The sequence below is a fragment of the Pyrus communis genome, chromosome 3, assembly GCF_963583255.1.
Source record: "Pyrus communis chromosome 3, drPyrComm1.1, whole genome shotgun sequence".
In the NCBI taxonomy this organism is placed as follows: Eukaryota; Viridiplantae; Streptophyta; class Magnoliopsida; order Rosales; family Rosaceae; genus Pyrus; species Pyrus communis.
Window position 1 is genome coordinate 24,434,748 of NC_084805.1, and position 24,693 is coordinate 24,459,440.

General features: G+C 37.3%; 4 protein-coding genes and 1 pseudogene across 5 annotated transcripts; 4 read left to right on the forward strand and 1 right to left on the reverse strand.

Annotated features, from left to right (window-relative positions):
• Positions 1–3,937: 3,937 nt before the first annotated feature.
• Positions 3,938–10,069, reverse strand: LOC137729265 (lysine-specific demethylase JMJ18-like). 2 transcript variants are annotated; one of them, XM_068468138.1, is made up of 11 exons: positions 9,784–10,069; positions 9,165–9,248; positions 8,503–8,574; positions 8,165–8,242; positions 7,531–8,028; positions 7,225–7,443; positions 6,931–7,092; positions 5,458–6,844; positions 5,221–5,324; positions 4,802–4,999; positions 3,938–4,629 (listed from the first exon to the last, which is right to left on the reverse strand). In XM_068468138.1, the coding sequence occupies exons 2-11, from the start codon at positions 9,204–9,206 to the stop codon at positions 4,261–4,263; spliced, it is 3,129 nt and encodes a 1,042-aa protein (XP_068324239.1). In that variant the 5' UTR covers positions 9,207–9,248; positions 9,784–10,069; the 3' UTR covers positions 3,938–4,260. The 2 variants fall into 2 exon arrangements, with proteins under 2 accessions (XP_068324239.1, XP_068324240.1); XM_068468139.1 differs by having other exon boundaries at positions 9,360–10,069.
• Positions 10,070–13,436: 3,367 nt separating this feature from the next.
• LOC137729264 (protein LSD1-like) lies at positions 13,437–19,386 on the forward strand. Its single transcript, XM_068468137.1, has 8 exons — positions 13,437–13,703; positions 13,790–13,864; positions 16,739–16,852; positions 17,026–17,136; positions 17,963–18,075; positions 18,646–18,726; positions 18,839–18,892; positions 19,007–19,386. The coding sequence occupies exons 3-8, from the start codon at positions 16,741–16,743 to the stop codon at positions 19,046–19,048; spliced, it is 513 nt and encodes a 170-aa protein (XP_068324238.1). The 5' UTR covers positions 13,437–13,703; positions 13,790–13,864; positions 16,739–16,740; the 3' UTR covers positions 19,049–19,386.
• On the forward strand, positions 13,872–16,732 carry LOC137729262 (protein ROOT PRIMORDIUM DEFECTIVE 1-like; annotated as a pseudogene).
• An 880-nt stretch (positions 19,387–20,266) lies between the features above and the next one.
• LOC137729263 (CASP-like protein 1B1) lies at positions 20,267–21,238 on the forward strand. Its single transcript, XM_068468136.1, has 3 exons — positions 20,267–20,505; positions 20,599–20,725; positions 20,843–21,238. Exons 1-3 carry the CDS (start codon positions 20,273–20,275, stop codon positions 21,059–21,061), a joined length of 579 nt encoding a protein of 192 aa, XP_068324237.1. The 5' UTR covers positions 20,267–20,272; the 3' UTR covers positions 21,062–21,238.
• A 650-nt stretch (positions 21,239–21,888) lies between these two features.
• On the forward strand, positions 21,889–24,337 carry LOC137729159 (coatomer subunit epsilon-1-like). The gene is made up of 6 exons (XM_068468009.1): positions 21,889–22,280; positions 22,370–22,521; positions 23,086–23,221; positions 23,309–23,464; positions 23,764–23,843; positions 24,022–24,337. Exons 1-6 carry the CDS (start codon positions 22,017–22,019, stop codon positions 24,116–24,118), a joined length of 885 nt encoding a protein of 294 aa, XP_068324110.1. The 5' UTR covers positions 21,889–22,016; the 3' UTR covers positions 24,119–24,337.
• Positions 24,338–24,693: the final 356 nt, after the last annotated feature.

Sequence of the window (24,693 nt, forward strand, 5' to 3'; positions counted from 1 at the left end):
TCCTCTTCTTAATGGAACCGCGTCTTTGTTCTTCATGAATCCGTTTTGAGAGATTCCTTAATCGACTAAAAACATAAAGTGGGAAATCAACATATAAAATTTTTCATTTAAAAGAAATAAACTAATGATATGTAAATAAAAAATTTTAAAAATGCTTAGGTGGCCATTAGTCCAAGCAATTTGATCAAATCTTTAAAAGACACAAAAGGTAGAAAAAGAGTGGGACATTCTAATTTTCCTTAAATAGATGGTTCGGATCATTAAAATTCGATGTAGTATGGACTCACAACTAATCCCCATTTTCATAAAAAAAATATGAAAATCCCTTCCTTTAAAAGCAGGCTTCCTACATGTATATATATCCATGCAAATTCCCGCCAAAACGTTCTGCCTTGTGAAGATGAACTTAGTTTTTCCAATGTCGTTGCTCAAAATCTATTCCTTCGAATCCCAACTGATAAGTTCAAAGATCAGAACGGCAGTTAGTTACGAATGCGAGAGAGAATGCGCGACCGAATGCGAGAGATGCGAGACCGAATGCGCGGGATGTACAGTAAATTTCAGGAATCGTAACAAATTATCTCCCGCGCATTCGGTCTCGCATCTCTCGCATTCGGTCGCGCATTCGCTCTCGCATTCGTAACTAACTGCCGTTCTGATCTTTGAACTTATCAGTTGGGATTCGAAGGAATAGATTTTGAGAGCTCTAATTTGGTGAAGCTTTCAAAAATGCCAAAAATGTCCATCTATTTCCTTCACAATCAAAACCTAAAAAATTCAAAAAAACAAGGACAAACTGGTAAAAAAACATTTTATATCTACCTTGCAACCCACTGCTCTTAAATTAAAAACAACTATTATTTACACAGTTTATTTAATCAGTTTTTGAGTATAAACAGTGTTGTCCTTGATTGAATAATAATGTCAAACAAAATCAAGAGAAAAATATAACCGCCCAATAAGAATGACTTACCGAATTACATCACAATAACAAAAAGTAAAGAATAAATAAAAAGGCAAGTAAATGGCATTATATCAATTGATTGAGTACCTAATTTGACTAAATCCGAAATCTCAGCTGTATACGAAGGGCAACAAATAAAAAAAGGAAAAATCAGCATTTCTCCAAAATCAGAAGACAACCGAATTATCGAGCTACACTTACGATCCAACCACATAAAAGAAATCTTCTAAATCGGAAAAAAAACTCTCCTTTTTCTTACACACACACACACACACACATATATATATATATATATATATATATATAATCATTCTCCTTTTAGCTACTTCAGTAATGTGCAAAGTTATGGACCTCAAGCTAACCTTCCAATCCACTATTTCATTATGCAAGTCTGACCCTAGTGTTTTAAAATTGCAAAAATTAGTCCAAATCACAACCGAAAACCCAAACAAAACCCCAAATCTATTTTTCTTGAACAAAATAATTGGTTTTTTTTTTTAATAATATTCAAAGTTTTTTCCATTTTTAATCTCTTTTCCTTAGAAATTTTTTTTATTCCAAACTTGGTTTGTGAAATTATTAGGCTTTGATTACCTAGAAATATGAATTGCTAGGTCCGAATTAATAATTCTCTAGAGGCGAAAACATGCAACATTTTCTTGTAAAGGACAGATCAAAAGAGCAGAAAATATTTTGAACCCAACCAAATAGAAGCAGAAATTAACAATTCTAACGTATAATCGAAGAACGGCAAAGCAAAAGCCTCAAGATTTTGAACAAAAAAATCTACAAAGAAAGAGGGCAACATATTTTAACACTTAAACTTGAATAAAACCAAATCCACAAATTTCGAAAAAGAACTGACAGATGCAAGAATCGAATAGCTTACCGGAAAATGATGAAGTCACAAAACCACTGAGATCAACATAGAAGATAGCAAAAGAGAGCAAACAACGGCAAAAGCCAAGAACTAAAAAGAGCGTAAGAATAACTGGACTTGAGTTTGGTGGGTGAATGAGGATAGATGTAGGGTTTATATGGACAAAAGAAAAAAGGATAAGGTTCTGGACAATGTCATGTGGCACTACGTGATTGCTTGAAAATCTTATCGAAATCTTGACTAAATTATTTTAAACAGATAGTGACACGTGGCGCGTCAGGATTGGTTGAAAATCTATTCACAAAATAGTATGTTTGGATAATAACACGTGGCGTGACAAGATTGGTTGATAATTTGATCGGAAACTTGGCTAAATTATTGTAAACCGATACTGACACGTGAGGGGTCGGGATTGGTTGAAAATCTTATTGGATCTATCCACAAAATAGTACTTTCGGATAATGACACGTGGCGTGATAAGATTAGTTAAAAATCCTATCCGAAATTAAAACTAATTTTTTTTATTTATTATTTTATAAAAAAAATTAATAATATTTTAAATGAACTAGATGCTAGCACATTTTGTAGGGATAGATGTTTGTGACAAGCATTTTTTACACTTTGTGCTAACGCATTTTGCAAGAATAAACATCAAACCCAGACGTCCGTTTGTGAACTACAAGGTACAGAAGCTTGAAAATTGAAATGCGAGGGTGTGGGGTGGGTGCCGACGGCGTCAAGGCGAGTTGGAGAGACAAACTTCTGAATGTTCAGAATGGATTACAAGCTCTGGATCTGGAAAATTTCAAATGCGATCTTGATGAGTGAGATTGGAGTCCGATTGTTGGTCTTAAGCTTGTAGATTTGATTAATAGCTATTTTGTTGCAATTATGAAAAGAAAAGAGGATTTGGAATTTGTTCTTACTGGAGGACCTAGGCTTATCTCGGGTCATTAGCTAGTAGTTCACAAATGAAGGCCTGTGTTTGATGCTAATTCTTCTAAATTTGCAAGGACTGCTGCTGTTTGGGTTGGAAGTACCATGGCTGGGTGCGAGGAGGAAGACGACCATTACTTTAGTTTTCTTGTTTTTTTTTTTTATTAAATTTTTTGAAGTACATTTCCTTTTTTTTAATTAAAATAAACTTTCCCCAAAGAAAATGATCCTCTCCAGATCCACAAATTCGGATTCTTGAAATTTGATCCAACGATTAAAGTTATTATAACTTTTAATGGAGCTCTCTGTTTGTAGTCATTGGATAAAATTTCAAGAGACCAGATTTGTGGGTCATGAGGCTTAGGTGGAAGGGATCTGGAGAGGATCCCTTTCCTTTCCCTAAGCCACGTCACCACACTAACAGATTTTCTAATGAAATTCAAACAAAATGACGGCATTGATTTGTACCACTAACTTTCAAGGATCACATTGATTGATTTTCAATTTCAAAAATCATCTTGATAGGATGTGTCAATTTCATGGACCATTTGTAATAAAAACCCTTCAATTAAATCAAAAGTATGTTTTTACGGGTGTAGCGGGATTGGCTAGAGCGGATGTGGTCGCCCTTGCAGTGCAACCGAGTTCAAAACCCTTTCTTGTGTTCAAAGTAGACAATCGTTTGTATAGAAGAAAAAAAGTTTGATTTCATTTTTTTAGTTTAGGTGAAGCTCTGGTAGTGAAAAATGAAACGCATCTCGGAAATATTCAATTACAGTTAGGGCAGTTCAGTCTACTCCCGTACAATCTCTTGACGGTTCATTCATCATTCATGGGGAAGACACGAACATAGGAATAGAAACAACTACCAAAACGAAGGGGATTAAAACATGAACAAGAGGCATCTACTACAAGTGATTGGGTTGCTGCATTTGCTCCATGCATCATCGGTAACTTAAGCATTCATTGAGGAATCTGAAACAGCACCTTTCATTTTATACTTTTTTATCAATGTTTAATGAAATAGTATAAGAAAAATTAGATGAGCTTAGCTGATTAAGACCTAGGTCATCCTAAGAAAAATTAACGAAAAGTCCTCAAAAACTTTAGTTTTAATGAAAATGACAAAATAAGAGTGTAAGTGAATTGTACCGGGAGTGACTTTTCAAGATAAAATATCATTTTCGTTAAAAGTGAATAGTACCGGAAGTGTTTCATTAAGATTCTGTAGATCCTATCCTCAAAACATAATTTCTACTCAACAAAAAGATCTGCAACCAATCGAAGGCATTCCGCCGCGCCAAATCAACACTCCAGATCCAGTTCATGAGTAGCCACATTACAAAATATCTTGTGCCCGACTCAAGACCCAGAAACTCTCCCTCTTTCCCCTTATGAATTTTTCGATCAAAGAATAGGCCTAATGAATGACTATATTTGAATGAGAAAGAATGATGGGACTTAACTTTCTTTCTGTTCCTTAACTATCTACATGTTTCTGGATCTCGTCGATCATTGATGCGAATGCGACTCTCCATTTCGCACTTTGTGACTCGCTGCAGAATACTCTCTGTAATGCACTTAACTCCTCAGGATCCGCCTTCTTTAGTAGTCTTCGTAGTACCAGCTGCATCTCTTCAGTTAAATGATGATGTTCCACCGATGAACAATCCTGATCTGGCTTTGTCAAACTGACACCAAAAACCTTCGTCTCCATTTCTCGTAGACAGCAACTTTGTTCGAATGAATGCTGCTTGATTTCACTAACCCTGCAAGACATTGACGGGACCATGCGCCCGTGATTCCAGTACTCCACGCATTGATGGTCAGGATCAAGAGCCTCAATAGCCTGGAAGAAACATAGTCAGGTGTGAGATAATGGATTAAATTTTATTTTTGGAGAAAGGAGAAGGAAATTTTTGCTTCACCAATGACATAACAAAAACGAAAGTATAATTTCGTGCCAAGGAGATTAGTTTATCACAGTAAAAAGTAATGACATAAACAAAGAGTTACTGTACCTCAGCAATGGGTTGGGAGAGAAATCCAAACATTTCGAGCCCATTAATGCTCTGCAATGACTGCATATGGGGCAGTCCGCTTTCCCCTACACTACTCCGTCTGTTTATTTCTTGATGTAGTCTCTGTAGTACCATTTCCCAGCACTTGTCTGCCGATACATTTGCGAAAACCTCACCTGGGCAGTCTTCCAAACTAACCTGAAATTCATGACAGAAAATTGTTCAGAAATGCACAAACTAAATAAAAATTAATGATTTAGAGCCTACAAGTGTGATGGTGTTTTATGCTCACTAGTTTCGCATAGTAAACTATCAATTCAATGCAAGTATTCAACAAATTAATAATCAGCTGTAACAATGAAATTTACACTTCCCCAAATCTCTCACTTTATTGTTTTTGGAGGTCGATAGAGACATACCTTGAATAGAGGACCAAGAAGCCCAGCATCGACAACTTCTGAAATATAGCTACATACTTTTGTTGGGTCAAGCACACTATAAAACCTAACTCGGCTTCTATAACCTGCAAAAGACAACCATTATTTAGAAAGAACGAAAAATTAGATGAATCCACACGGGAAAGAAAAGGAGAGCGAAAAATGCAACCAGAAGAAAATTATTGAATCCAAATAAGCATAGCAATATAGCCAACATACCTTTTGGATATATTGCCTGCTTACTGCACCACAACTTCCCAGTGACAACAGCTCCAAAATCTATAGGCTCAACGGAAGGACTCAACTCTTGTAATTGATAGCTTTGGTCAGTCACATATATATTTACACCGAACAACTTATTGCCCTCACTCGCACAGTTATTCCTGATGTCCCTTGAACCGGCAGGGTAGTCATTGTTCAGAACTGTCAGAGCAGATACATTACAGTCATCATCAACTTTCATCATGTCTGGTTCTCTGGCTACATCTGAACTACAAACTTTCTCTTGATTAGACACTGACGTAGAGGTCTCCTCCTCAATTGTGACAGCGTTGTTATCACAATGATCAGATGTGTGCATTGTCCTGCTTTCATGTTCTTCAGACATGTAATTAAGATTCAGATCAAAGCACTCCATCCCCATCTTTGCTTCATCATTCTTTACCAGAATTTGATTGTCATTTTGACCATCCGTGGTGATGGGAGACGTACTTAAACTAGAAGCTCCATGCTGCGACCCTGACTGGACAACTGCAGAAGAAACCTGACTGGACGAACTGCTGGATGCATTTATGTTCACCTTCTCTTCTGAAACCGGGCAGCAAGGTGAAGTTTCCCTTGGATCACAAGATTTGATTCTTTTACGAGGCATGCCTCTTTCTTCATCCAGCTTAGCTATACATGTATCAGTACCATCTAATTCATGGTCTTTGGATGCCCATAGTTTTATGGCCTCTACTTTCCCTTCCAATGCTTCAATCAGCATATTTAATTCATTGATAGTGTGGCGTTGAAGGACATATCTTTGATTGATGTGACATGAACAAAGGAGCCTTGCATGTTTGAGACATGAAAATCGGTCAGGAGAGCATTTGCAGCTGGAGGCAGATAAGTGCAAGTCATAGAAGCAAGAAAAACATTCTCTCTCATTGTTCAAATCAAAGCCTCTTTCCATCTTTTTCAACTTCATACAAATTGGAAGACGATCTAGTCTTTCCTCCTCCATTTGCACCCGTGTCTTAATTGCTCTGGTGAGTAGACCATCTTTGCCACAAACACTTTGCCAGCTCATATTTTTTGTAGTTTTCTTTCCAAGAACTGATTGTTCCCAGAGGGCCTGTACAGCTTCCCGAGCTGATCCCAGTAACAATTTGTCGTGTGAGATTGATGTCTTGCGACACTGCTCACTGTAGAGCTCAACTGCATTTTGCCCATGTTCTAACCAATCAACAGGGGCCACGTTCACTGCCTCAGCACAGTTAAAACCACAATTAAATCCAGAATGATATGCCCGTGGGAAGGTAAGAACAAACTCCCCAGAATGCTGGACGGCTCGATGCACAGGTACACCTTCAGACTTTAAAACTGTAGGAGATAGTTGAGTGACCTGAACAAAGATGAAAGTTGTAATCTTAGTGCCTGAGATAATAATAACAACTTTAAATGTCAACATGTGAATAAAAATCTCCTTACCAGTTCATTGAGTAAATCAGGTTGTTCCTCGAATAGATCAGGCAAATAAGCTCTCATTGTACGTTCCAAATCGGTAGCATGGCTTCCAGAGACTCCATACCATACTTTTGGGTCACCCCAGTGCAGATAATTTAGCGAATAGAGGTGGTGGTCCTCAACATGCTGTTAAAAACCACAAAAAAAGAAGACCAAATAAGCAAAACAGTAAACTGAAATATTATGCTTTTTCTAAAACACAAGAAATGAAAACATCTGGAGGGCCCTTTTTTTGACCATCACAGTGGCATGACATACCCAACAAAATGAAGAAAAGCACATCCCAACATAGAGCCATGGGACTAGAACTCCTGAGATATCGCTTGCTTCAAAACACAGTACAGAACCAGGCAGGCGTGGGAAGTTATTTAGATTCCAACCTGACAATGCATACTTATCCGAATCACTTCTGGTTGATGATGCCTTAGGAAAACCACTTCCAAATACTCCTGTTTCCAAGTCAGCTCCATAGTAAACCTGAAATGCGATCAGAAAAAAGCCATTTGCAAAGATAAGAGTACATTCACTAATGAGTTAAAGGTTCTGAAATTTATAGTTACATACCTCAACCTCATCTGCTGTTGGTGTCTCAACTATTCGCCAGTATTCACCTTCGATATCCTCCACAGAGGGTTGCCATGTTTCGCTTTTAGTTTCACCATAAGTTGAACCCTCCTTAGCATCCTTTGTTCCGAAGTAACTCTCCTTAAAAGTAGCAGCATGTTTCTGAAACTCTTCAAATGTAAAGTCTGATCCTGAATGGAACCCAAACTTCTCATCAGCCTCAGTAGCAGCATTAGCTTCTGAATGCCTTCTGGCTCCCATTCTTGAGTTCCTCTTTCGTTTACGCTTCCGACTTCTACTTTTCTTTCTCATGGCCTCTCTGTTTTGAAGCAAGTCAACTTGCTGAATTCGCGTAGAAAATTTGGCATGTTCCCACATCTCTTTCTCCTTAAGAGGGCAGGGCGGGGTCCAGGAAGGTGGAGGGACAATCCGGCATATACCATAAGATTCGGCCAGTGGGCGGATCTTTGCTATGTAACCAAGTGTATCTTCAAACTCCTAAAAGATGAGAACAACACATGTAATTAAATAACCTTATAAATACAAAAAAATCCAATGATACAAAAACTGCTGCCATCAAAGATGTTATAAAAGGCAATGCAACTATCAAACAAACAAAAAATAGAATGAATACCTCAATAGTTGGATAAAACACAGGCGCTTCATCAATATCAGGTCTGCATGCTTCCTCCGGGTTCCATCTAGCTGATATCTGCAAGAGGCCAATAATGAAATCATTAAGGATCACAAGGTAACAGAAGAAAACACAAAAAATGCGGACTATCTTGGATTTGATAGCACAAATGTTTCTTCCAATTTATTTCCCCATGTCTTTCTATTAATCCTTAAAGTACCCAAACACGCCTATGTGATGTTATTCAAACACAAAACTTTACAGAGGTGAATGTATCACTTCTTAATTATTAAATGAATGCTATGGAACACGATAACTAATTATAAAACGGTCTGTACCTTTCGGATTCGAGGGCTGCCAGAGCCCTCAAGTGTGTTATAACTTTTGTGGTTATTCTTAGAAGAATGATCCTGCAAAGCATTTTGTGTAAGAATAAAAAATCAATTGACAGCTGAAATTTACATTCGTTGACAGACCAAAGGCATTCAGTTAAGACAAGCAACACTGTAATACGAATGATCCTTCAAAATATCTATTTAAAACCATTTACTTTCTCAATTTCTCTGCCTATAATACACGTTCAGGTGTAGACAAGCACATTACAGTAGCAGATTAAAAAGATCACAACGACGATATGCAATAGAAATCAGAAATTCCAGATGCACACAGGACCACGCAAACAAGCGAAAGGGGATCTTACAAAAACCGATTGTCAAAGCAATCAATAACAAACTTCGAAGAAAAGAAGAACCGATTATGTATTTAATTGAACAAAAAAGGAAGAACAGTTAAACACATGCTATAGATTTTACAACATAAGAAACAGATAACACAGATCTGCAATTTCTGCAGGTTAACAACACAGATGATTTCGATAACATAAACAGAAAACACATCTTATCCCGCCTGAGATTGAAACCAGACACATACATATGACATAACTCCACACATATATATGACACAATGGAAAGAATACAACATTAGGGATTAGAAATCCAACCTCTTTCTGCTGAGATTCGACAATTAATTGTAACTGTTCCATTGACGGTAAAAATTTGTGAAAATCCTGATTAACCAATAATATCTGCAAAAGAAAACCTTTTCACTTATCAAAATCAATCAACCCAAAAACAACTTTCCTACTTCTCCATAACCAAACAGAACTTAACCAAAAGAACACAAATTTATGCAATACCTAATTCACCCAAACTAGCAAAGGGCATTCCCCAGAAACAATTTCTTTCCACTTTCTGATCAAACAAACACAAACTCAATTGGCATTTTCACGAACTGAACCCAAATCAAAACAAAAAACCCAATACTTTTTCAATTGCATGCATCTAACCGCCCCAAAAATTCTTACAGTTTTGGTAAATTTAAATTCTTTTCTACACCCCCAATAAATTCAATTTTTTTATTAAAGCAAAAAAATTGACTTGGTAAACAAAACAAATATATTTGGAAAAAATAATCAAAGTACAAAAAATAAAAACAAAATGATTAGTCTATCAACAATGAGGACGAAAGCAGACTAAAACCCAAGACATAGTTTTTCAGAGAATTAAATGTATAGAATATTAAATATGGAGAAAAAGTGGATTGAAAAATCAAGAGGGTACCCAAAGAACACGCCTAAAATTCCCAGGTAGGGTGATGACTTGATGTGTAGGCAATAGGTATACTTGTGAATATATGCAACCAACCCTTCCTCACCCTGTCAACACCTTTCAGAAAAATAAAATAAAATCTTGGTATTTTAGATATAGTTTTTTTTTGTTTTTTGGGATAATAATAGTAAGAAATAAATAATAAAAAGAGAGAATGAGGTGGAATAAAGAATCCTGCTTGAACGAGGAAGGTGGATCTAATACGAGTGGGAAATGGAGAAAAAGAAAAGAATTTGTCTTCTTTTTTTTTGGGTGTTTTTTTTATAATTTTTGTAAATATTTATTTATTTATGTATTTAATTTAGAGGGAGAGGAGATGGAGAGAGGGTCAACCGGAGTTCGTCAACCCGCACAAACGCACGCAGATTTCACGGTGAGGAGTCCAACACTCCATATCCAAAGTGCAACCAACCCCACAATACCTTGTTTGCAAGTTATTCGAGCTAAAGTGGGCCCTTCTCACTTGGTTAAGAAAAGTGGGACCCTATCACACAAATGCACCATACATGAGAAACATTTTTGGTATAATTAACGTTACTTTTACATGATGTTACGAATTTGCATTAGATTCAAATATAGAAGGTATATTTACACATGATGACTCTTACTTGGGGTTGTTTAGCTTAGTTCTTGGGAAAATACTATAATGTTACATTTATAATATATTTGTACTATCTTTTTAATAAAGTTAAATTCATCAATACACGTTAATGTCATTTTTATTAAAAATATAATACAAACGAATTGTAAAAATAACATTTAAAAAATATATAATTACACATGATTCTATGCATGTTTAATTCACATAAGTTGTAAATGCGTTTGTACTAACATCTTTTGATTTGGATCTTGGCTTACACTATCCTTTTTTTCTTATCAATAGTAGTTAGATATTTAATAATTGCTTGCACGTGTTGTGATCAAATGTTGTTTAGAATAATTAATGTGATAAAGTCCGAATTAATGGATAATATTGTTCAAATATATGTTTTTTTTAGTACAACGATATATTTTACACTAAGAGTAAGGAGAGTTCGGTTAAACCACAAAATATGTAACCTAATTTGGTATCGAATTTGTCATCTACGAGATTCGAATCTAAGACCTCTCACTTACAATTGAAGAGGAATACCATCAAACCGTAGTACTTAGTGGCAAATATATGTTATGATTTCGCTTTTTAAATATGATAGTACTATTCACACACCTATTTTTATGTTTCACACATATTTATAGTGTCAAGTTGTACTATAATTTGAGTCACGCCAAGCATGTGACACACTTAAATGAGCTCGAGTCACGTAACAGGGCTTGCCGAGTGGGTTGTGGTGTGGAGGTTACGGAAGTTTACTAGCCTACACGAAATTATGATTGTGTAAGACTTTGGATTGCTTTCGGAGCACCAAAGTTCAAGCCCATGATTTTGGCTTCACGTGGGAAGGCTTGAGAGAGCAATTTTTGTCCTTACACTTTCCCTTACAAACTAAGATATTCAGGAACCAACCAAACCCAAAGTTGAGCCGACCAAATTACGTTTTGACATTGAGCTGTGCGCCTCCTTTAATGAGTAGAAGAAAGTATATTTCCCTTCCAAGCTCTTAGACCATCTCCAATAGTGGGCTAAAACTTAAAATTTCCCTTCCCCCCCCCCCCCCCCCAAACCCAAATGGAGGGCAAATACCAGCCCAATTTTAGAACACAAAGCAAAATGGGCCCCACCAACTGAGACTGAAACGGGGGCTGTGAAGCCCACTGCCCACTCCATACTCGCCTACGTGCTGCACACGCTAGGCTTTCTCAAAATTTTGTACCAACCCAAGTGGTGTTGTTCCCCCACTGTCAGACCATCAAGTAGCCGTTGGGCTACTTTTCTTCATCCAACGGTTTCATTTAAATGGGCCGTTGGTTAATCCAACGGTCCAGGTTCAAAGTAATTTTTTTTAGTTTTATATTTATATATTTATTGAATCCAACGGCTTAGATCGAATATAATCAAATCTAACGGTAAAAAAAAAAAAGATATAAGTTCATGTGGTTTTATTAAATGTCGTTTGTATTAAGTTCATGTGGTTTATCATGATTTTCATGTATTGATTTAGTGATTTTTCAAAATTTATTAGAATTTAAATATTTTTAGGTTAAAATGTTCATATAATTAATTTAGGATAGTCTACATAATTTTTTTTAAAGTTAATTTTAAAAAAAAAAATTAGCCTTAATTCAATCTTTGATAATTTTGGGCTAAAATTTTAGGCCAGAAGGGTTGGAGCAGAAAAACTGTTTATAGGCTAAAACCTAAATTTTCTGGGCCAAATATTTTTAAGTTTTAGGTCACCATTGGAGATGGTCTTATAGGGAAATAAGGGAGAAAGCATAGAGGAGCGTTGCCAAAGATGGAGTCGTACTGTGGGACTTTGCGCATGAAAGTAGGAACCCGGGCCATCGTGTTCAACCTATGCTTCATGAGGCTACCAATCATTTGCAATGTTATACCAAAAAGAACCATGTTGCTATAACCATGGAAAGAAGAAGGGAAGACTTAGCAGACTTGGAAAAGGACAAGAAACTAAGAGATTCCCCAGCTGGAACTTGAAGCGATCCCTACACCTATAAATCAAGAGCATTAGCACACAAGAAATGGGAGAGACGCACCAAGCAGAGCAAGTTATTTCTAAGCGTTGGAAACCCAACCCATGAGTTTTAAACCATCCCTTCACTCTGATAAGCTTCCTTACCCCCTTCAAAACCATACAACCAAGAATAGCCTCTTTCACGTTAAATAATAGGCTTTTAGCTCCCACGCCGCGCATCATTCAAGCAAGTTATAATGTATTGTGACTACTTAGTTGTTCCCAATGTTGGTTAGCCTCTTAAAAGTCGTCAGAAGCACTTTATCAATGTCGAAAACATTCGATTATCGTTGGAAGCACTTTATTAGTGTCAGAAACATTCAACTACCATGGGAAGCATTTCAACAGTCATCGAAAAAGCTTCAACAGTTGCAGGAAGCACCTCAACTGCTGTGGGAAGCTCCTCAAAGTTGCCGAAAACACATCAGCCATGGGAACAAACTAAACCGAAAAAACTTCAAAGAAAACCAAACTAAATCGAACCGAACAGTAATCTAGTTTGATTTTCAATCTTGACAAAAAAATTGAACTGAACAAAGCTCAACTCAACCCAAATTTTCACCCCTTGGACCCAAAGTTTAAAATATCCACAAAATTGTCAGAAAAATCAAAGGATCTATATAAAAATTGGGTTGCACTTCACCCTATATCAATGTGATAGAGGAAAATACATGAATTTTGTCGATACTCATTGTAGATTTCGAATTTTTGAACTTTCTTTGAAAAAAAATTTCTCTAATTCAACTAAGTTTTAAGTAGTTAATATACTTACACCATTATAAACTTCCGTAAGTGTTAATAAGCTGATATACTCACACCATAACAAGTTTTCATACATTTCCATGTCAATATTTTTTTCAAACACTACATGGACCTTATTTTCTCACCCGTAGAGGTAGACGACATTAGCCGATTAGAACCGAGCTGTCGGTTTTACAACATAAAAGAATAAGGTTGTCCGTTGAAAATTCTAATGTGAATCCGATATCTCCAATATTCCAAATTTCCAACACATTATTGACACAACGACAATCAACGATATCACAAACGCAAAGAATTTCGACAAACGACCCAAAACTTTATTCTTCCCTTCTTTTCTTCGGCATTTCCTTATCGTTTCCTCCGTATCCAGAAAGCCCGCGTCTTTCTTTGGATTCGATTCCGCGTTTTGGATTTAATTATAAAAAAATTCCCAAAAATCTCATATATTGGTCTCAGATTTTACCTTTCCTCAAACCTCAGGTATTCATTTATTTGATTTTTTTTTTCGATGAATAATCGATATTGCGTTGACTTGGATTGATTGAAGCTCATTGTTTGGGATGCAGAAATTCGATTACGTCGAATTACAGCTCCGATTGCTCGAGGGGTCGTGAAATTTGAACTTTTTTGAACGAAATCAGGTATCTTTTTATCTTATTTTACTTCTTTTGTGGAAACAATTGTTAATTTGAATTTGGTGGTTAATTTAAGAGGATGCTTTTTCCTAATTGCTTGCAATGGTGTTAGTGAATTGCTGCATATTTGCGTATTTCAATGCATTTGTTATGGTTTAGTTCCTCTATGTTTCGTTTGGGCCTCGGCATTAGGTTTGAGATTTTACCTGCCAGAACTTATTTAGGCTTGAGATTTTGTCTGCCAGAACTTATTCAGGTTTTGATCTTTTTATATAGAACCCGCCTTGTTCATCGATGTTTGTGTTTATTTGGCTGAAGACTTGATATGCTTCTGCTTCAGTTTACGTGTAGATTGTAGGAGGTGGATTGTGTCTGAAACATATAGGAATATCTCTTTTGAGTGTAGATGGGAACCCGATTTTCCAGATGGATAATGAAACAGCCCCGCCAATATTTCTTGGCTGTCCGGTATAAAACAACCTCATCTGAGTATGTAGCATCGAGAGCCAGAGATCCCACGTTTGAGAAATTTATGGACAAGTACAAGAACCTTCTCAAAGTCATTGCTGTGCAAGATCTCATCCTTGCAAACCCCCACGACCCTGTTGTGTCCCTTGATTTTCTCTCCAAACTCTCTCAAAAGCTCCATCTCAACTGTGGTGCAGTTGCCTTCCTCCGCAAATACCCTCACATTTTCCACATTTACCATGATCCCATGAAGTCCCAGACCTTTTGCAGATTAACTGACAGAGCCGTTCAAATTTCTAAAGACGAAGCAGAGGCTATCAACGCCTCGTTGCCACTTGTTGTTGATCAATTGGTTTGGCTTCTATCAATGTCTACTTCCAAGATGTTGCCACTCCGCACCATTCTTAAAGTTGGCAGGGAACTTGGGCTTCCTGATGATTTTGAGGACACTGTAATATATAAAAACTTCCATCTTTTTCAACTATGTGATGCTCATGAACCCAATACTCGTAACTTAAAACTGGTTAATGCAACTTCTGACAAGTTCGTTGCAGCGGTTGAGAATTGGAGGGTAGAGGAATATTGCAAGGAGGGTACCAGTGTTGATAGGGCTGAAATTCAGTTTAGTTTTAAACATGGATATCCTCCAGGGATGTAGTTAAGAAAATATTTTAGAGCCAAGGTTAAGGAGTGGCAAAAGTTAACGTATGTGGGCCCATACGATATGATGACAGAGAAGAAGAGGTAGTCTAAGGCCAGAATGACGGCTGTGGAGAAACGAGCAGTTGCAATTGTTCATGAATTCTTGAATTTGACGGTAGAGAAGATGGTTGAAGTGGAGAAAATCAGCCATTTCAGGAAATGTTTTGGATTTGATTTGAATATAAGGGATTTGTTCTTGGATCACCCCGGGATGTTCTATTTGTCAACCAAGGGAAAGAGACACACTGTTTTTCTGAGAGAAGCTTATGAGAGGGGGTGTCTGATTCACCCAAATCCAGTTTATAATGCTAGGAGAAAGCTTCTGGATCTTGTCGTTTTGGGGTGTCATGGCTTGTTTATTGATGGCTCTAAGTCTAAGCCGAGGAACCTTGCTAGTGAAAAGGAGGCCAAGTCACTGGAACAGCACAATGAAGAAACCTATAGCTCTGATTAATTAATGCAGTTTTTCCTTCCTGTGAACCTGATAAGTTTACGAATTTAATAGTCAGAAACTTATTCAATTTTGATCTTATTGCATGACTGCGAATGTCAATGATTCATTTTATTTGGCTCAAGAAATGATGCGAGTATTACTGTGTGGTCTTGAAGGAGCAGCTAGAGCTCTCGCTTTTACTTGGATTTGAGTTTTGGTGTTTCTCTTCTATATTTCCTGTGTTACTCATATAAACCTTTAGTTAAATTTGGCTTAACTTATGACACACTTGGCTTATATACCTATAAAGTAGGAGGAAGTGTGGTAGCTTATTTCTAAAGATGGGAACGTCTGCACCTATTGGTGTTCCCTTTGTAGTGTTACCATCGTTAATTAGTTATTCGAAGTCATCTTTGATTTCATGATCAATCACAATAGATGACTTGCTTCAAGAAATTCAAATCTTGCGTTGTAGATCAGGAAATACCGGAAGAAATATTAAAAAAATAAGGTTGCAATCTCTACCAACCAGGAAATAAACTATCTTCAACACGTTAAGGTGTGCATGTGCAGTAATGCTGGGACATCTTGTAGTCATGAAACACAAAGTAGTTTCTCCTTGATAGATCTTCAAATCACTGGTTAGGATTGTTTGCCTCAATAGTTTTTGTTTTCTCTTTATACATATATCTCTTGTTTCTGTGAATGATGCAATTGCTTGCTTAATTACCAAGGCCTGACTTGTTTTAAATTTAAGTATTTATGCTGCGTCAAGGATGGGGACCTTATTCTGTATAGAAGGGGTTTCTGTCCTTTCCACCCGTAGAATTGTAGATTATCTATGAGTGTTAGGATTGGCAAGTTCTTTGAAGACATTAAGGCCTCAAGATTGGTTTGATAGTGGGAAGACCTCAAGGGCCTCAATTTTCATGAAGAAAGTTAGTTCAGTCTTGTTTCTATGATTTGCTTTTCTAAATTTTTTTTTTTTTTTTTCTGAAAATAAAGAAAAACATATTTTGGGTAAGCTTTAGGATTTCTCTTCATAAGCTTTCTTACTTCTTTTATGCATCTTAAAATTTGATAATAGATATTTTCAAGTTTTCAGGTTTCCTTTTCAAAAGTTTGGTCAGTTTCTTCAGAATTTGTAATGGAGTACGACACTGTGTAGCATATTGGCCATATAGTAAAAGATCAGAGTTGTGGAGTTCTATAGTTTTCTCTAGTCGTATTTCTGTTGGTAATGCCTCATTGTGTTTGTATGTTTCTAAAAATTGCAGCTATGCAGAGCCAGCTTGTGTGTAATGGGTGTAGGAGCGTTCTTCTGTATCCTAGAGGAGCTACAAATGTTTGCTGTGCATTATGCAATATAATCACCCCAGTCCCTCCTCCTGGTAATGTCTCTTGTGCTTATCCTTTTTCTTAATGGGTGGCAGAGCAAAGGATAAATATGCTATGTGCTATCATTATAGGACTAGAGACTGATAGACTTCTATCTAACCTAATTAGCATTTTGTTGGAGAGGTATAGGTTTGGTCACAAAAACGTTTGTGCAATGACCTTGCAGGTACGGAAATGGCTCAACTTATTTGTGGGGGTTGTAGGACGTTGCTAATGCACACACGTGGGGCGACAAGTGTGAGGTGCTCCTGCTGTCACACAGTGAATCTTGCTCCAGGTATAATATAAGCTCCCTTGCGTTAAAAAATAAAATAAAGTAAAAAAAATACTGAAGTTTCAATTGTCAAGTCATGGAATTTCCGCATTGCAATCTTTGCTCCCCTGAAAATGAAAAAAATATATTTTAAGAGGGAAATTGATCACTCTTGTAATCTGCCACATAGTGTATGGTGATCATGCAGCCTTAATGTTTTCCAAATTAAACAATCTTAGGTAGACACCATCAGTCCCATGATACTGGTGAGGCATTTCAGTTTAGCACTGCATCTGTGCAGGCTTATGCGCGTGTAACTATGAATCCATTTCTGCAAATGTACAGGCAACTCCCAAAAGCTCATTTTGTTTTATATGCTTCTATTTGGAAGGTTCTAGATTATTTTTAGTTTACTAACATAAAAAAACTTCTCTCTTTATGTAATGGATAGAGAAAAATTCAAAGATTGTAAGTTTGAAGGAAGCAGATTTCACCTACCTTATGAGGACAGTGATTTTGAAACTTCCTTAATTCATCAACATGTCTTTGTATTAAATGAAAGACCATAAGAAAGAATTCCCTTTCTTTTGTTTTGCTGTTAATTTTTGTTTCAATTATAAGCAACATGGCAGCAATGCTCCCTGTCAATATTGGAGTTTGACATTTATGTTCTTTTGGAGAATTGGAATTACTTACTGAAATTCGTCTTCTGTGTTGTTCAGTAAGATCGTAAAAAATCGACCAGGATATTTTATAAATGCAAATGTAGAGCTTGTTCTATGTTGGATTACTGTTTTTACTCAGCCTGCTATTGACTTCTCTTTTGTGGGTCTTATTATTGCAAAAATAGCATCCAGTCAGGTTGCCCACATCAACTGTGGAAATTGCCGGACAACACTTATGTATCCGTATGGAGCTCCTTCAGTCAAATGTGCAGTCTGTCAGTATGTTACAAATGCTGGTGTAAGTATAGATGAACCTTCTGACTTCTGAGTGCATTAGAATGTTCTGGGTCATGCTTTAATTTTGGCTAAAGATGTTTGCTTACCACATGTTACAAGGTTGTTTGATCGGTAGTTTAAACTTTTGATAAATTCACTAGATGTTACGAATCCTCTTGTTAATACTAGGTGTGGTTGGATATAAATCTTGGGTTAAACTACTTGAGGGGAGGAGGCTTTAGGGAATCGGAGGGATACACTGTTATGTAAACTAGCCAATGGAACCAAAAAAGGAACACAATTAATTTAGAGAGATCGTCAATTTTATCTGGTTGATGAAAATAAACTAAAAATTATGTAACATTCGCATGTAGCTATGGCTTATATGTATGACGTCCCATGTTGATGTCAGAATATAAGACTGAAGTCAAGGGATAGCACTTGAATAAACATAAAATTCCATTGCTTCGTATTGTTGTCTTCTTGGGGCCAACATACAAACTGGTGCCTCCTATTTTCCGTTATAATCATGATAACATTTGGATGTATGCATCTTGCATTGTGATTGAGTGTTGATTTGAACATTTTACAGACGGCCAATATGAGGGTTCCAATTCCAGCGCACAGACCTAATGGGACAACCAATTCAGGAATGGTGCCCTCTACTTCAGCAGTAAGTTCTTAAAAGCATACTATTTATAATTCCCAGATGAGACCGCCTTTGTGGTAGTACCATATGATGCATAGTGAACTCTATTGAATTTGTTTCTCTTGTATTTTCTCAGAGCCAGACCGTCGTCGTTGAGAACCCTATGTCTGTCGACGAAAGTGGCAAATTGGTAAGCTTGTCCGATAATGCATCCGTGTATATGCCTTTGTTTTCTTTGAAAATCCCTTTTTTCCTTATTGAGCAAACAAAGGATGTCCTGATTATAATACCGTTAATCTCACAGGTGAGCAATGTCGTCGTCGGTGTGACAACGGGAAAAAAATAGCACAGCAGGATTCTGAAATCTATTGCAGCTAGTTTTACTTGGCATGGAACATATCAAGTCCATATTACAGATTACTTGGAAGCTAGACATGTTCAAATTGGTTGTATATTTTTATTGGAGTTGTTCATAAACATCTGTGCGAGGAACATTTCAAATGTGAGGCGTCGGACAAATGTATTACGTCACCGTGTGTTCCAATTTTCGTCGAGTGACTGCCGGATAAAGTATATATATATTTTTGAACTGCAAATCCAAACTGTCGCACATTTGTTTTCCATGTAAACAAATTATTTTGTTTAATTGTTGTTATATATGGTCTGCTGACTTCCTCGATGCAATTCTAAATGTAGTCGATTGTCATCGGTAAATGACGTTCTCACTGTGGACATCTGCCGATGAACAGGTCTTTATGTATATGCAACTTCGATTGAGCTAAACTTGCATTACTTTCAGTATTATTCCAGAGTGCTTATCATTTGCCTTTCTGTTCAAGGTTGGCAGTTTTGCCACTCATAAAATCATAGTTGGCGATCCCTCGTTCTCAGCAAGCGACCCTTTGTCATGGTGGAGAAGAATATTGCCCTTGCATCATGGCATGGATTAGAACCTCATCGGCTAACTAATCTAACATCCAATTTTACAAATCTATCGTTTGACAATGAAAAAACATCAATTCTTCCTTATTCTAAATATGCTCTTTTTTACTCTTTTGACTAGATTTGGGAGTGTTCACGACATGTTTACGTACTTGGAATAAGAGAGAGTCATGAATTGTAAAATTACGGAGTGTAATGTGAAGGTCACATAATTTATGTACTTGTTAGTAATCGTATGAATAGTCAAGAATCGGAATAATTTGAACGCCCATGTTTGTTAAAGACGCTATCAAAAAATTTCTTGCATTCATGAAGCGAAAAGCTAATGATGTAGAGAAGAATGTCAAAATTGCTGATGTGTTTGTGCAAAGACGCAAAGAAGAAAGTTTAGACTAGGTAGTTCTGCATTTGTTGGCCCAATTTATCTAAAATTCTGGATGACATAGGCAGATTAAACCATGATGCATGTGGGGTTAAAAAGTTTTTCCAAACTACCTGCACCCAACAGACCCAAAAGTTCGTGGATTGTTAAGACTAATCATAGATGCTTCACTCACTCAACAACTGGTTCCATCACTATAAGAAGCAACAACGTACTCGCTTGTGTATCTATCTATCTCAATCAACCATGGCTCTAGAAAATGCGCAGAAACTCGAGGACGGGACAGAATTAGTGGCGGTGAGAAAGCCGATGGACTGGACTATTGTCGTACTGAGGGTGGTTGCGTTTTTGGCCACGGTTTCTGCAACCATTGTGATGGCAATCAACAAAGAAACCAAGTCCATTGTGGTTGCCACTGTTGGGACTACTCCGTTAAGCGTCACTCTCACAGCCAAGTTTCATCACACTCCTGCAAATGTGTAAGCCTCACAGCACTCTCTTTTTCTTTCTCCCTACTATGCAAACAGAAATTAGAGAACGCGGGCAATTTTCGCGATTGATGAACGATGCAGGTACTTTGTGATAGCTAATGGAATTGCCAGCTTTCATAACTTGTTCATGATGGCTGTGCACTTTTTTGGAGACCATACGTTCAAGGACAAGGGCCTTCAACTTGTAATCGTGGCCATTTTAGACATGGTAAGCAAACCATTGTTTTTTATTTTATATACAAGCGATATTTGGGGAGGGGAAGAATCGAACACAGATTAACAACGTCGACTAAATTGTATCATCGTTTGTGTATGCATTATGCAGATGATTGTGGCCCTATTATCTTCAGGCGATGGTGCAGCAACCTTCATGGCACAGCTAGGGAAGAAGGGAAATTCGCACGCAAGGTGGAACAAAATATGTGACAAGTTCGAGAAGTTCTGCGACCATGCCGGTGGTGCCATCATCGCTTCCTACATCGGGCTCCTTCTCTTGTTGGTTATCACAGTGTTGTCCATCGTCAAACTACTCAAAAGAAATTAGAGCTGCATTGATACTAATCCCTTTTAATGTGTCAAAATGTATTGCTTTGGATGTGTGTTTGCTCTTAGTGTACAGTGTTGTTGAATTTACTTCACCCTTTTAATTCTGTGTGCCATGAATTCATGTATTTGGATTGAATGATTTTGCCATGTCAACATGGTATGGCATAGTTCTTAAGGAGAATAATAATGTTTTAACCTAATAAGCAAGTTGCGTACTGTGAACTCAAACTATCTAACATTTACGTGCGTGTATTGAAACGAGAAACTTTTGAGTGTAATCTTTACATTACACAACCACAAAATCATTTAGTTTACCCAATTCACAGGCGAATCATTGCACCCATCCGAAATTGACTTTAAAACTGATGACGGGATGAGTTGTGAAGTTTAAGGGTAAATCATAATTGGTAATCTTACTAAACTTTCACAAAAGGTATAACAACTTGTTGACTTGATAAAATCCAGATTCATGCTTTCAAGTCCCGTAAATAACGAGTTAAATATTTGATTATAATTAATTTATAAGGTATTGACACTTTAAAAATCTCATTTTGGACTTAGAACTTTCTATAATTAGTTAGAAAATTACACTTGTTAGGAGTGTAGAATGAGATTTTTGGAATGCTAATAACAGTTCTCTTTATAAATTGAGACTTTCAATTGTAGAAATATTTTAATGTACCCGAGAATAAGCATTGACATAATACAAATGGAGAAACGACACTAAAAAAAATATATCATTTCTTTTACTAATATTATATATGACGAACCAGCTTGTGTTACGAACACATAAAATAATTTCTCTTTGGGTTGGCCCAAGTTTGGAATTAATCTTACGCATCATCATAAATCCTTCTAAAGTTTATAATAAGCCGGCCCCTCGACAGCATTTGTCCTCCACGCTTTTGTCTCAGATCTGCAACTGTGAGAAACCAAATCGAAATCTCTCAACAATGGCAGCAGTGGCAGCAGGACCGGACCACCTCTTCAACCTCCGCAACAACTTCTACTTGGGAGCCTACCAGGCCTCCATTAACAACAGCGACATTCCCAACCTCTCCCCCGACGAAGCCGTCGAGCGCGACTGCCTCGTGTTCCGCTCTTACATCGCCCTCGGCAGCTACCAGCTCGTCATCAATGAGATCGACGCCTCCGCCGCCACGCCTCTCCAGGCCGTCAAGCTCCTCGCCCTCTACCTCTCCGGCCCCGATTTCAAGGTTTCGATCCCGAGATCAGAAGTTGTTGAATCGAATCGGATTGAATTTGATTGCATGTGCGATGAGCTGAAAGGTTTGGAATTGTGCAGGAATCGGCGATCTCGAATTTGAAGGAGTTGTTGGCGGATCCGGCCGTCGGAAACAACCCTACTCTGAGGCTGATTGCTGGGACGGTCTTCATGCATGAGCAGGACTACAATGAAGCTCTCAAATACACCAACGCCGGAGGCACTATGGAACTGTACGTCAAACTTTCAACTTTGCCTGACCACTATTCTGATATTACTTAAAAGATCATGTTTTGATTAAACGCTGTAATCAAATTTGAAGTCTTTGCTGTTAGATTTGCTCGCATTGTCATTATCTTTCGAATGAGACATAACCCAAAACACTTGACATTTTTGTTCCTTTAGCCTGATTGATTAATGATTATATTGAGGCTCATCAGCTTTTTGCTGGCTAGTCTGATTAGATTAAGTAAGGAAGCTAATTACAGGGTCTGTTAAATAATTTGAAAACCCTCCCTAATATGTGAGTTGTGAACTTCAGAAACCAATTCCCCTTGCATTGTAAATCCTAGATGACTTATGCAATCTACGTCTCGCCCTCTGTTGGATAGTGTCGTTTTTACCTTAGAAATTAAATCTTTGATGTAACTTATGCCGAGGCTAATGATAAGTTGTGCCTTTACTTGTTAATGCATTACCATGTAATTGCATTTTATTTAACTGTTGAAGTAGAAAGTAGAAATATCATGCTGATGATTTCGGCTCAAGCCTGATACTTGCTGCTTATGCTTTTGCAGGAATGCATTGACTATCCAGATATTCCTTAAAATGCATAGGTCAGATTATGCTGAGAGACAGCTGCGGCTCATGCAACAGGTTGACGAGGACCACACACTAACTCAACTTGCAATGGCATGGTTAAGTCTGGCGGTGGTAATTAAATATTTGTTTTCCTTTCAGTTCCCCTTCAAGACTAGATGTCGTAGTCCATGTTTGTAATTTCACATTCTTCGAAATCAGGGTGGTTCCAAGATACAGGAGGCATATCTCATCTTCCAAGATTTATCTGAGAAGTCTCAGGTTACGAGTTTGATCCTCAATGGAAAGGCTGTTTGCTGTATGCATATGGGAAACTTTGATGAAGCTGAAACACTACTTCTTGAAGCATTGCAAAAGGCAAGTATCTAAGTGATATATTGGTGGCTTTTGTAGAGCTTTTAAGGTGTCTACAGTTTGTATCCAGTCAATTAGAAAATTTTCACAAAGTCGAAGGCTTACTAAACAAAATTACATGATTACATCCTTATGCTTACTCAACTCAAATCTGACTGTATACCAAAATTACATGATTACATCCTTATTCATCTACTTTCCTGTTTAAAGTTGCGTATTTTTGTGATAGGAGTGACATTGGATTACGCATATTTTTTAAGACTTTTGAGAGTGATAAAAGTGTCATTTGATGTCTGTCACAGGACGCAAAGGATCCAGAAACTCTAGCCAACCTTGTCGTATGCTGTCTTCACCTTGGAAAACCATCTTCTCGTTTCCTCAGGTAAATCACAAAGGCTACTTCATACTGCCGTTATAACTCAAAATGTCTTTACGCATTCATAAATTTTGTTATATCGTGATTTCATAAGAACGCTGGAATTATAAAATTATATATGCCCCATATCACGTGCTGTTGTAGAATATAATGCTCAATGTTTGGGATTTTCACTCTTTTTCAGCCAGTTGAAAATTGGTCACCCAGATCACTTGCTCGTCAAACGGGCCTTGGAGGCAGAACAGAGCTTTAACCTAGCTGCTCTTCAAGCAGCTGGTTGAAACCTTGGTTTGTACACGAGCGGATTAGTGCTATTGTATACTCCTTACACCTTTTACGGCATCTCATCTTTTGATTTGGTATTTTGGAGACAGATCAAATCTTTGGGTTTGATTGTGATTAATTGCACTTGCTTCCTTTTTTATCTAGAGAGTTATGTTTTATACATTGCAGTAACCTTTTTGTTGGCATTCAATGAAAGAATAGTTCGACAATAAAAATTTTTACAATAATTTTTTACGCCAGCAATCGTTGTACCATGGACATACGTCCGGGCTGTTTTATGGCAACTCTCACGTTGAGTGAAATCAAAATACATAGTGGCATCGTTTTGTGAAAGGTGCCATATGGATGATAGCATCCGTCCTCGGATATCCTTTTGTGAAAGATACCGTAAGGATGATAGCATCCGTACTCAGGTTTTGTAGAGCTACTTGATTAGTGACGCTCTTATGCGGGATTGGGGTATCGGCTTGCGCATTGTAATGTATTCGGAAACATCCCAAAAACATTTCTCACCACAATCCGGAACCAAATTTTCCACCATATCCCAGCCTTTAACATAAAACGTACAAAG

Excerpts from the sequence above, each read along its gene's own strand:
- LOC137729265 (XM_068468138.1), bottom strand. The coding sequence starts at position 9,206 with ATGGAACAGTTACAATTAATTGTCGAATCTCAGCAGAAAGAG. Across the intron at positions 8,575-9,164 it reads TCGAATCTCAGCAGAAAGAG|GATCATTCTTCTAAGAATAA; the intron begins GTTGGATTTCTA and ends AATGCTTTGCAG. Across the intron at positions 8,029-8,164 it reads TGTTTTATCCAACTATTGAG|GAGTTTGAAGATACACTTGG; the intron begins GTATTCATTCTA and ends CTCATCTTTTAG.
- LOC137729264 (XM_068468137.1), top strand. The coding sequence starts at position 16,741 with ATGCAGAGCCAGCTTGTGTGTAATGGGTGTAGGAGCGTTCTTCTGTAT. Across the intron at positions 16,853-17,025 it reads CACCCCAGTCCCTCCTCCTG|GTACGGAAATGGCTCAACTT; the intron begins GTAATGTCTCTT and ends ATGACCTTGCAG. Across the intron at positions 18,893-19,006 it reads TCGACGAAAGTGGCAAATTG|GTGAGCAATGTCGTCGTCGG; the intron begins GTAAGCTTGTCC and ends TTAATCTCACAG.
- LOC137729263 (XM_068468136.1), top strand. The coding sequence starts at position 20,273 with ATGGCTCTAGAAAATGCGCAGAAACTCGAGGACGGGACAGAATTAGTG. Across the intron at positions 20,506-20,598 it reads CATCACACTCCTGCAAATGT|GTACTTTGTGATAGCTAATG; the intron begins GTAAGCCTCACA and ends TGAACGATGCAG. Across the intron at positions 20,726-20,842 it reads TCGTGGCCATTTTAGACATG|ATGATTGTGGCCCTATTATC; the intron begins GTAAGCAAACCA and ends TGCATTATGCAG.
- LOC137729159 (XM_068468009.1), top strand. The coding sequence starts at position 22,017 with ATGGCAGCAGTGGCAGCAGGACCGGACCACCTCTTCAACCTCCGCAAC. Across the intron at positions 22,281-22,369 it reads TCTCCGGCCCCGATTTCAAG|GAATCGGCGATCTCGAATTT; the intron begins GTTTCGATCCCG and ends GGAATTGTGCAG. Across the intron at positions 23,465-23,763 it reads TTCTTGAAGCATTGCAAAAG|GACGCAAAGGATCCAGAAAC; the intron begins GCAAGTATCTAA and ends TGTCTGTCACAG.